Source organism: Budorcas taxicolor, chromosome 7 (assembly GCF_023091745.1).
Source record: "Budorcas taxicolor isolate Tak-1 chromosome 7, Takin1.1, whole genome shotgun sequence".
Lineage (NCBI taxonomy): Eukaryota > Metazoa > Chordata > Mammalia > Artiodactyla > Bovidae > Budorcas > Budorcas taxicolor.
Window position 1 is genome coordinate 37829527 of NC_068916.1, and position 12817 is coordinate 37842343.

General features: G+C 38.3%; 1 protein-coding gene across 2 annotated transcripts in view; it reads left to right on the plus strand.

Moving 5' to 3' along the window:
• The window catches only part of FAF2 (Fas associated factor family member 2), a 69143-nt gene that overhangs the window by 5182 nt on the left and 51144 nt on the right, over positions 1 to 12817 (plus strand). The window contains exon 1 of one of the 2 annotated variants that reach the window (XM_052642827.1): positions 3852 to 3971. The exons of the other annotated variant lie outside the window; for it this stretch is intronic. Within the exon in view, the coding sequence (XP_052498787.1) occupies positions 3957 to 3971 (15 nt within the window). The 5' untranslated portion in view covers positions 3852 to 3956. Of the gene's footprint in view, positions 1 to 3851; positions 3972 to 12817 lie in introns of those variants that run through there. 2 annotated transcript variants of the gene reach the window in all.

Sequence of the window (12817 nt, forward strand, 5' to 3'; positions counted from 1 at the left end):
ATTTGAGTAGTCCTCTTATCATACTTCTCGATAACCTATTTGCTAGTAGCATTACTGAATTAATAATACCAGCTTTATATCAGATTTTAATATCTGAGCGGACAGGACTTTTTCCCTATTCTTTTTTTAAATTATTGGTAATTCTTACAAGTTCTTTCATGTACATTTAAAAATCATTTTGTGCAGCCATGGAATTATAGAAATTGCTTAAAATAATATATTAATTTGGGACTGGTTGAAGTTCAGGAACGTGTACATTTCTTTATTCAGATGTCACATGTCCTTTAAAATATTTTTGGTAACTTTTAGATTTTTGTACGTTCCTTATTAAACTTATTCCTAGGTATTTTGTAATTTTGCTCACCCTGGGAATGGGATACCTGTTTATTTCTAAGTGGTTGCCAATAGAAACACTGTGGAATTTTGTATATTTATCTAGATTTTTTTTAAACTTTATTTTCTGTCCAGTTTCTTATCATGTTTTCTGATCATTACTAATTTTCTAACTGCTAATGTTTTAGTTTTATGTCTTGGGTTCTTTTAATAGCAGTTTTATTGAGATATAATTCACATATCATAAATTAACCCTTTTAAAATAATAAATTAATCCTTTAGAAGTATGCAGTTCAATGGTTTTAGTATATTTACAAAGTTGTCCAGTCATTACCACTGTGTACTTCCAGAGCATTTCTGTCACCTCAGAAAGAAACCCATTAGCAGTCACTCCCCATTCTTTCCTTTTAACCCTGGGTAACCACTAATCTATATTCTGTCTTTATGGATTTTGCCAGTTCTGGGCAGTTGGTATTAATGGAATCATACACTACACAGCCTTTAGTGCCTCACTTCTTTCATTTAGCATAATGTTGTCAAAATTCATCCATATTGTAGCCTGTATCAGTACTTCATTTTTTTTTTATGGCCAGTAATATTTCATTGTTTGGATAAAACACATTTTGTTTATCCATTCTTCAGTCGATGGCCATTTGTAGTGTTTTCACTTTTTAGCTTATTATTGCTGCTACAGATTTGCATACCAGTTTTTATTGGGACATGTTTTCATTGCAACTAGGAGTAGAATTGCTGGGTCATTTGGTAACTTTAACTTTTGAGAAATTGCCAAAATTTTTCAAAGTAGTTATACCATTTTCCCTAGCAATAGTATGTGAAGGTTCCTGTTTCTCCACATCCTTACTAACATTTATTAATCATTCATCTTTGAAACCTTCCTAAAAGTGTGAGATGTTATCTCATTGTTTTGATTTGCATTTCCCTAATGACCTAAATGGATTTGCCTGTTGGCTCAGATGGTAAAGCGTCTGTCTACAATGTGGGAGACCCGGGTTCGATCCCTGGGTCGGGAAGATTCCCTGGAGAAGGAAATGGCAATCCACTCCAGTACTATTGCCTGGAAAATCCCATGGACAGAGGAGCTTGGTAGGCTACAGTCCATGTGGTCAAAAAGAGTCAGACGCGACTGAGTGACTTCACTAGTTCACTAATGACCTAAATAATGATGAGCATCTTTTCTTATGCTTATTGGCCATTTAGGGCTTCCCTGGTGGCTCAGATGGTAAGGAATCTGCCTGCAATGCAGGAGACCCAGGTTCGATCGCTGGGTCAGGAAGATCCCTGGAGAAGGAAATAGCTACCCACTCCAGTATTCTTGCCTGGAAAATTAGACAGAGGAGCCTGGCGGGCTGCAGTTCATGTGGTCGCAAAAGAGTCGGACAGGACTTAACAACTAAACAAAAAAGATACTGAATTTAGTTCCGTGTGTTACTCAGTAAATCCTTGTTGCTTGTCTATTTTATGTATGGTAGTTTGTGGGTTTTAATCCCATTCTCTTACTAACTTATCTCTCATCTCTCCTCTTATTCCTTTCCCTTTTAGTAACCATGAGTCTGTTTCTGTTTTTGTATATAGATTCATTTGTATTACTTTTAGATGCCATAGATAAGGGATATGATATTTATCTTCTTCTGTCTTCAGTTCAGTCACTCAGTCGTGTCTGACTCTTTGCAACCCCATGGACTGCAGCACGCCAGGCCTCCCTATCCATCACCAACTCCCAGAGTTTACTCAAACTCCTGTCCATTGAGTCAGTGATACCATCCAACCATCTCATCCTCTGTCGTTCCCTTCTCCTCCCGCCTTCAATCTTTCCCAGCATCAGAGTCTTTTCAGATGAGTCAGTTCTTTGCATCAGGTGGCCAAAGTATTGGAGTTTCAGCTTCAACATCAGTCCTTCCAGTGAACAGTGATCAATGATCAGTCCTTCCGGCCATGTGGAGATACCGCACGTCCAAGGTCAGAGAAACCGCAGTAAGACTGTAGGTGCTGGAGTGGCTCTGAAGAGATACCCCACGTCCCAGCAAGATGGTAGGAGGGGCGATTTCGCATTTAGAATCAAACCCCATTCTCACCAGAGACTGCTAGAAGGCTCAAACAAACCTTGTGCACACCAGGTCCCAAGGACCCCACAGAGACTGAGACAGAACTGTGCTTGAGCATCTCCTGTGGAGGTATGGGTCAGCAGTGGACTACCGCAGGGACAGGGGCTCTGGGTGTGGGTATGGCATAAGTCCTCTTGGGGGAGGTCGCCATTAACCCCACCATAGAGCTGCCTGAACTTAAACAGGACTGGGAAATAGACTCCTGGAGGGCACAAACAGAACCTTGTGCATCAGGACCCAGGAGAAAGGAGCAGTGACCCCACAGGAGACTGTCTCGGACTTGCCTGTGGGTATCCAGGAGTCTCCGGCGGAGGTGTTGGTTGGTGGAGGTCTGCTGCAGGCTGGGGCCACTGAGTGTAGCAGTACATGCATGGGATCTTTTGAGGGAGGTCCCCATTATCTTCATTACCTCCACTATAGTTTCAGTTCAGCTCAGTTGCTCAGTCGTGTCCGACTCTTTGCAGCCCCATGAGTCGCAGCACACCAGGCCTCCCTCTCCATCACCAACTCCTGGAGTTTGCTCAGACTCAGGTCCGTCGAGTCGATGATGCCATCCAGCCATCTCATCCTCTGTCGTCCCCTTCTCCTCCTGCCCCCAATCCCTCCCAGCATCAGAGTCTTTTCCAATGAGACAACTCTTCGCATGAGGTGGCCAAAGTATCGGAGTTTCAGCTTTAGCATCAGTCCTTCTAAAGAACACCCAGGACTGATCTCCTTTAGAATGGACTGGTTGGATCTCCTTGCAGTCCAAGGGACTCTCAAGAGTCTTCTCCAACACCACAGTTCAAAAGCATCAATTCTTCAGCACTCAGCTTTCTTCACAGTCCAACTCTTGCATCCATACATGACCACTGGCAAAACCATAGCCTTGACTAGATGGACCTTTGTTGGCAAAGTAATGTCTCTGCTTTTCAATATGCTATCCGGGTTGGTCATAACTTTTCTTCCAAGGAGTAAGTGTCTTTTAATTTCATGGCTGCAGTCACCACCTGCAGTGATTTTGGAGCCCCCAAAAATAAAGTCTGACACTATTTCCACTGTTTCCCCATCTGTTTGCCATGAAGTGATGGGACCAGATGTCATGATCTTCATTTTGTATGTTGAGCTTTAAGCCAACTTTTTCACTCTCCTCATACTGATTTTGATAATTGTAGAATGATCTCTGTTGTTTCCAAGGCAAGCCATTCAATATCATGGTAATCCAAGTTTATGCCCTGACCAGTAATGCTGAAGAAGCTGAAGTTGAATAGTTCTGTGAAGACCTGTGAGACCTTCTAGAACTAACACCCAAAAAAGATTCCTTTTCATTATAGGGGACTGGAATGCAAAAGTAGGAAGTCAAGGAACACCTGGAGTAACAGGCAAATTTGGCCTTGGAGTACAGAATGAAGCAGGACAAAGGCTAATAGAGTTTTGCCAAGAGAATGCACTGGAGTTTTGCCAAGAGAAACACCCTCTTCCAACAACACAAGAGAAGACTCTACACATGGACATCACCAGATGGTCAACACTGAAGTCAGATTGATTTTCTGTCTTACTTAGTATGATATTCTCCAGGCCCAGCCATGTTGCTGCAGATAGCAATATTTCATTCTTTTTTATGGCTGAGTAATATTTCATTGTACATATATGTGTATGTATGTGTACACACTGTATCTTTTAACTGAAGTATAGTTGGTGTACAATATTATATAAGCTACAGGTATGCAATATAGTGATTTGCAGGTTTTAAAAGTTTATTCCATTTAATAGCTATTATAAAGTATTGGCTGTATTTCCTGTGTTGTACAGTATATCCTTGTAGCTTATTTTACACATAGTTTTTTTGTACTTCTTAATCCCCTATCCTTATATCGTTCCTCCTATCTTCCTTCTCCCCACCAGTAGTCACTAGTTTGCTCTGTCTGTGAGTCTGCTTCTTTTTGTGTTATATTCACTAGTTTATAGTATTCTTTAGATTCCACATGTAAGTGATACTGTATAGTATTTGTCTTCCTCTCTTTGACTCACTTAGCTTAACGTAATACCCTCCCAGCCTGTCCACGTTGCTGCAAATGGCAAAGTGTCACCTCTTTTAATACATCAAAATTTTTAAATTAATTAATTATTTTGATTGTGTTGGGTCTTAGTTGCTGCACCGGACTTTCCCTAGTTGCCAAGCAACTCAGGGTCTACTGTCTGCTTGCAGTGTGTTGGCTTCTCATTGCCGTGGCTTCTCTTGTTGCAGAGCACAGACTTCAGGGTGTTTGGACTCAGTAGTTGTGACACGTGAGCTTAGTTGCCCCGCAGCATGTGGAAATCTTCCAGGACCAGGGATCAAACCTGTGTCCCCTGCATTGGTAGGTGGATTCTTTACCACTGGACCACCAGGGGAGTCCACATTTTGACCTTTTTTGTTTTGTGTTTTTCAGGTATATACTCAGGAATGGAATTGCTGGCTCATATGGTAGTTTTGCTTTCAGTTTTTGAGAAACCTCCATACTGTTTTGCACAGAGGCTACACCAATTTACATTCCCACCAGTGGTGTGCAGGGTTCCCCTTTCCTTTACATCCTTGCCAGCATTTGTTATTTGTGTTCTTTTTATGATGGCCATTCTGAGAGGTGTGACGTGATAACTCATTTTGGTTTAGACTTTGCATTTCTCTAATAGATAATGATGTTGATCATCTTTTCATGTGCCTGTTGGCCATCTGTGTGTCTTTGGAGAAATGTTTATTTCAGTCTTCTTCCCATTTTTTGATTCCGTTATTTGGGGGGTTTTTTGATGGTGAGTTATGTGAGATGTTTGTAATATTTTGGATATTAAACCTTTGTTGGTTGCATCATTTGCAGATATTTTTTGCCATTCCTTTAGGTTGCTTTTTTTTTTCCCTTTTTTGATGCTTTCTTTTGCTGTGCAAAAGCCTTAACCTTTGATTAAGTCCCATTTGTTTATTTTTGCTTTTATTTCTTTTGCCTTGAAAGACAGATCTAAGAAAACATTGCTGTGATTTATGTCCAAGTATTTTTGCCTGTGTTCTCTTCTAGGAGTTTTATGGCTTGGTGCGTTATATTTAGGTCTTTAAACCATTTTTATTTTTGTGTATGGTGTGAGGGAGTGTTTCTGATTTCATTGTAGCTGTCCAGCTTTTCCAGTACCACTTGTTGAAGGGTGTCTTTTCCTTTACACATTCTCGCCTCCTTTGTCATTAATTGACTGTAGGTGAGTGGGTTTATTTCTGTCCTTTGCCCATTTTTTAATTGGGCTATTTCTCTTGTTGTTGAGTAGTAAGTATTCTTTATGTATCCTGAGTACAAGTCCTATGTCAGATATATCATTGGCAAAATATTTACTCCCATTCTCTGAGTTGTCTTTTCACTTAGTGGTGTCTTGGAAGTTTTTTAATTTGATGAAGTCCAATTTACTTGCTTTATCTTTTGTTGCTTGTCCTTTGGCAGTCATATCTAAGCAACCATGGTGTAATCCAGGGCTACAAAGATTTACACCTGTTTTCTTCTAAGACTTGTAGTTTTAGCTCTTACGTATACGGTCTGATTCATTTTTAGTTAATGGATTTTAGATCGGGGTCTAACTTCGTTCTTTTGGATGTGGATATCCAGTTTTCCCAACACCATTTCTTGAAAAGATTATTCTTTCTCTATTGAATAACCCTGAAACCCTTGTTTAAAATCAGTTGACCATAACTAAGGATTTATTTCTGGACTCTCATTTCTATTTCATTGGTATCTATCCTTATGCTGTTACTACACTGTCTTTGACTGTTGCAGTTGTGTAATAGTGGACATCAGAAAGTAGTCCTCCTCCAACGTTGTTCTTTTTCAGAATTGTTTTAGCTATTCTAGATCCTTTTCATTTCCAAATAAGTTGTAGCATCACCTGTGTCAATTTCTGCAAAAAAGGTAGCTGGGACTTTGATAGGAATTACCAGCTGGAACTTTGATAGAAATTGCTGTGTACCCTAGATCAATATGGGGAGCCATGCTATCTTAATACTAAATCTTTCAGTCCAGGAATATGAGAATCTTTCCATTTATTTAAGTCATCTTTAGTTTCTCTCAATGTTTTGTAGTTTTCTGTGTACAAAACTTGTACTTTTTTTTATTAGGTTTATTCCTACATATTTTATTCTTTTTGATGATACTGGGAAAGGAAAGGTTTTCTTAATTTTATTTTCAGGTTCATTACTAGTGTATAGAAATACAGAAATATAACTGATTCTTGTATACTGATTTTGTATTGTTCAACTTAGTTGAACTCATTTTTAGTTCTCTATTCATTTTTTTAAAAACTTTTAGTTTTTTCTATATATAAGATTATATTATCTGTGAATAGTTTTGCTTCTTATTTTCCAATCTGGATGCCTTTCCCCCACTTCTTGCTTAAGTGTCTTAATATAATGTGGAATAAAAATGGTCAGAGTAAACATCTTTGTCTTGTCCTAATCTTAGGGTGAAATCATTTAGTCTTTGACCATTATTATACTAGCTGTATTTTTCTTTAATTTATTTATTTTTAACTGAAGGATAATTGCTTTATAGTATTATTTTGGTTTCTGCCAAGCATCAACATGAATCGGCCATAGGTATACCTCTGTCCCCTCCATTTTGAATCTCCCTCCCCATCCCTTCTAGGTTGTTGCAGAGACCTGGTTTGAGTCCTTGAGTCATGCAGCAAATTCCCACTGGCTGGCTGTTTTACATATGGTAATAACGTGTTTCCATGTTACTGTCTCCATACAGTCCACCTTCTCTTTCCTCCTCCCCTCTCACCCGCCTTGTCCACAAATTTGTCCTCTGTGTCTGTGTCAGCTATGAATGTTTCTTGGATCAGGGTGAGAAAGTTACCTTCTATTCTCAGTTAAATTTTTATCATGAAAGGGTGTCTTGGATTCTTAAAGGCTATAAGATAGTGCATGTAAAGTACCTGATAAATACTAGGGCTCTATCCAAAAAGAGGCTGTTTGGGAGATTGTTCGGTTGTGCACATTTTTTTTTACATTTCTGTATTTTTCCAGGGAATATTTGATAAAAGAGTAGAATTGAGAATTTGTAAGAATATTGTCCTTTTTTAAAATTGGAATTAGAAGACAAACACTTATCAAGTAGCTTAACATATACTTGCGGAGAAGGCGATGGCACCCCACTCCAGTACTCTTGCCTGAAAAATCCCATGGACGGAGGAGCCTGGTGGGCTGCAGGCCATGGGGTCGCGAAGAGTTGGACACAACTGAGCGGCTTCACTTTCACTTTTCACTTTCATGTGTTAGAGAAGAAAATGGCAACCCACTCCAGTGTTCTTGCCTGGAGAATCCCAGGGGCGGGGGAGCCTGGTGGGCTGCTGTCTATGGGGTCGCACAGAGTCGGACACGACTGAAGCAACTTAGCAGCAGCAGCAACGTGTACTTGAAGGAGTGCAAGTCCTCTTCAAAAAGAATATATACAGAAAGTATTTTAAACAGAAGACTTGTCTGGTATTTTTCACATATACAGAATTAACTCTGATTTGGGAATTAAAAGTGTTAATTAAACTTTGTAAAGTTTTTTCACTTGAAAACTCAAATCTAGCTTATAGTTTTAGTATCCTTGGATACATTTTCTATAAGCTTAATATTAATACATTATATTTCATTAGATTTTACCTAGTCTTTTCACATGCAATGTGATGACGTTTTGATTCTGTCTTCCTTTGTTTGTTAATTGGGAGTCTTCTATAAAGATATATGTTCCCTCACCTGTTTAGTTACACTAAGTTATAGTATGTATAGGGCTTCCCTGGTAGCTCAGCTGGTAAAGAATCTCCCTGCGGTGTGGGAGACCTGCGTTCAAACCCTCGTTTGGGAAGATCCCCTGGAGGAGGAAATGGCAACGGACTCCAGTATTCTTGCCTGGAGAATCCAAGAGAGAGAGGAGCCTGGTGGACTACATTCCATGGGATTGCAGAGTAAGACATGACTAAGCATAGCACACAGTATGTATAATAAAGGCAAAATAAACATTTAATCCTTTCAGTTATTAGTTTTTAAATAATGAGTTGATTCCCAGCATCCTAGAAAGTAACCAGCCAGATTTTTTAATATTTAATTGTAAATTTTTTTAATTTGCAATGAAGTCATGGATGTAAACATATTTAATGTTGTACCTTTCATGCCATTGTGCTTATTGATGCTTAGATTGGGCCATCTTTGAGAGTTGTGAGTGTTAGTTTGGTTCCCGATGACCTTTTTTTAAGGAAAACCTAATAGATGCACAATTTTATTTTTTCAGAATCACAGAAAATATTTCCCTTTGGAGTTTGTAAGAGCCTCGTGTTTCTGTTCCTAAAGACTTTTTATTATATTGTCATGGCCCCAGTAGCCTTTGATAGCTTTCTAGCTTTCTGATGTTGTGAGATGTTTGACTCATCTTGCGCATTTTCTACCTAAATCTTGAATTAGCCATTTCTCCAGGAAATGTGTGTGTGCCTTGGCTCATTGCTCTTGGATTGTTCTAGAACTTTTTAGTTAATAGAACTAGGAAATACATGTATAACACAAACACACATATATTTGTATTTATTTAATTCATGATGAAACAGTTTTATATTTCCAATTCAAATTCAGGACTGCTAGTTAAAATTCTGCACTGTGTTTCCCCTCTCCTTTCTCTATACCAAAAATTGTGGTTCTTAATGAGGTTAACATGGTAATTCATTTGCTTTATCACATAATCATCACTTTAAGTGTCTCAAAATAATACCCTTACTAGTGACAATAGTATGATTATTTGAAACAGTTTAAGCCTTTTTATTGTAGAATGTATAGTCAGTTGTGTGTGCATGCTCAGTTATGTCCATCATTATGTCTGCAGTGAGACAGACATAACTGAGCATGCACACACAACTGATTCCTCTGTCAGTGTAACCACTCACCAGGCTCCTCTGTCCATGGAATTTTCCAGCAAGGATACTGGAGTAGGTTGCAGTTTCCTCCTCCAAGGGATCTTCCTGACCCAGGGATTGAACCAGTGTCTCCTGAATGGGCAGGCAGATTGTTTACCACTGTGCCACCAGGGAAGCCAATTTTACTGTGTTTTCAAGTCATGTGGTGTAGTTTTGAGTTGTTACGCTACTGTCTCTACATTGATATTTACTTGTGATGTTTAGGGATTGTTGGTGCTGCTGTTTTTTAAATTTTGTTTTATAAAACAGCAATATGATTCCAAAGTCAAATCTACATGTAGCAATATATTTAAAGAAATCTAACTCCTTTTACTCTCCCTTATACTCTGTTCTGTTCCCTGCCTTCTCCTACTCCTATATAAGCTTAGAATTAAAAAGACAACAGACCCTTTTATTTAAAAATGTAAGTATTAACTAAATATATTTATGACTCCCCCGATAAGTGGTGATGTTTATTACACACTTTTCTCCACCTGCTTTTTATACTTATTATTTTCTTGTGATCACTGCATGGCAATGTAGGAAAGTCTCTCTCTTTGATATTTACAGCTATGTAAATATACGGTATACATAGCATAATTTAGCCCCCTCCTGATGGATATTTGGGTTATTTCTCATTATTTGTTATAATAAATAACATAATGGTAAGTAGCCTTGTGCACTAACATTTTATTTTTTTAGTATTTCTGGGTCAAAGGGTTAAATGTATATATATACATATAAATATGTAACATTGCTAGATATTGCCAAATTTTCTTTCTGAGGATTGTACCATTTTATGTTCCCACTAGCAATGTTTGAGGGCCCCAACAACCTAATAGAATATGTTGTCAAATTTAGTGTAGTTTTTAATCTACTTTTCCCTTATGAGTGAGGTTGATCAACTTTTATATTTTTAAAGACCATTTGAGTTTATTTTTCTATGAATGGTCCACTTACCCACTTGTGTAGCAAGTTATCCTTTTCTGGTTTTTTTTTGGCCTCACTTTGAAGCATGTGGGATCCCAATTCCCTGACCAGGGATTGAACCCATGCCCCCTGCAGTGGAAGCACAGAGTCCCAATCACTGGATCACCAGAGAAGTGCCATCCTTTTTCTTCTGTATCTTTTTTAATTCATACATTAGGGATGTTAACTGTTTACCTAAATAAGTTGCAGGCATCATTCTCAGCTCTTTTCATTTTGTATGATGCTGTTTTTTGACCACACTCATGTTGTGGTTTTTTTTTTTTTTTTACACAGAATTTTATTTGTGTAATACAGAATTTTTTTCTTTATTGCTTATGAATTTCGAGTCATGGTTAAAGACTTCCCCACACTTAGGCAGTAGAAGAATTCACTTATGTTTTCTTCTAAACAGTTGTATGGTTGGGCTCTTAAAATTGAGCAGTAAAGAAGCAACTCAGTTACAAAGTGGGGTAAAGATCTGAACTGATACCTCACCAATGAAGAAATATACAGGAGATGATAAAGAAACATGAAAGATGCTGAACATCAAGTATCATTTAAGGAATTGCAAACTAAAACAATGAGATAGCCACCATAAACTGTTAGAATGGCTAAAATCTAAAACACCAAATGCAAGGATATGGAACAACAGAAATTCATCCATTACTAGTGAGAATACAAAATAGTACAGCTACTTTGGAACAGTTATGCAGTTTCTTAAAAAAGTAAACATAGTCTTAGGGAATTCCCTGGTGGTCTAGTGGTTAGGACTCTGAGCTCTCACAGCCTGGCTTCAATCCCTGGTCAGGGAATGAGGATCCCACAAGCTGTGCAGCCAAAAAAAAAAAAAGAAGTAAACATAGTCTTAACCATATGATCCAGCAATATTTACCTAAATTAAATAAAAGTAAAATAAAAATACTTTATGTCCACACAGACACCTGCACACAGATGTTTATAGCAGCCTTATTCACAATTGCCAAAAAGGTGGAAGAAACAAAGGTGTCCTTCAGTATATAAATGGATAAACAAACTGATACATCCGTACGATAGAACATTATTCCGTTGGGGCTGGGGGGAAATGAGTTCTCAAGTCATGAAAAGACACAGAGGAGCCTTAGATGAATATTGCTAAGTGAAAGAAACCAGTCTGAAAAGCTTCTATAGCTGACTCCAACTATATGCCTTTCTGAAAAAGGCAAAACTATAGAGATAGTATAAAGATCAGTGGTTGCCAGGGATGGTGGTTAGACAGGAGAGAACAGATGGAGCATGGAACTTTTAGGGCAGTGGAACTCTTTATGGCACTATGATGATAGATACATGACATTATGTATTTGACAAGACCCATAGAGTGTACGACAAAGGGTGAACCCTAATGTAAACTGTGGGCTTTAGTTAATGCAGTTATAACGTGCACAACACTGCAAGACGTTAGTAACGGGGAAGTGGATATCAGGAAGGGAGTATAGGAACTCTCCATACTTTCTATACAGTTTTCCTGTAAACCTAAAGCTAAGAAATAGGGTCTACAAGCGTTCTTCTTTGTGTTTATTTTTAAACTCTCTTTTGCTCTTTGTCTTGAAATTGTTTTCTCAGTACAAAATTCTGTATGCAGTAAAGTCAGTTCCTCAACTTTCTTTTCTGTTCCATTCATCTTACACATACTACTCATAATTGTATCGTGCAAACTCAGGGAGATAGTGAAGGACAGGGATGCCTGGTGTGCTGCAGTTCATAGGGTCACAGTCAGACATGATTGAGCGACTGAACAAGAGATAGTATATTTTAATCTAAAGAGGTGGTCTCTTTGCTGCTCTTTTTCAAGATTTTCACAGATTTTCTTGTTTACCTGCTTTTCCAAAAGAATTTTATAATCAGCTTCATAAAATTGAAATTTTATTAAACTTACAAATGAATTTGAGAGGATATGATTAACATTTAGTGTTGTTGAGTGCTGTTATTCAAGAACACAGTTATTGTCTTCTTGTAAGCTTTTGGACAAACTGATTCTGTAGTTCTTGCTGGGCTTTTGTTTGTTACATCTTTATGTAACAATTACAGGCATTTGTGATCAAGTTGATTCAAGTTTGGGGTTGTTTCTTCAGAGTGAGCTGGCCATCATTTATACATTCCCCTAAGTGTTTTCAGGAATAACATTTGTGTAATTGGCAGAGCAGTATAAATTCAAATTACTCTGAGTGGAGGATTATCTGTACTGCAGATATTCTTTTAGAAGCAAATCTCTGTCTGTGTGTGTGTGTGTGTGTGTGTGTGTGTGTGTGCATGCACGTGCATGCTCAGTTGTGTCCGACTCTGCAATCCAATGAACTATAGTCCTGTAGGCTCCTCTGTCCAAGGAATTTTTCAGGCAAAAATACTGAAGTAGATTGCCATTTCCTTCTCCAGGGGACCTTCCCCACCCAGGGATCAAACCGTCTCCAGCATTGTAGGCAAATTCTTACTTGCTGTGC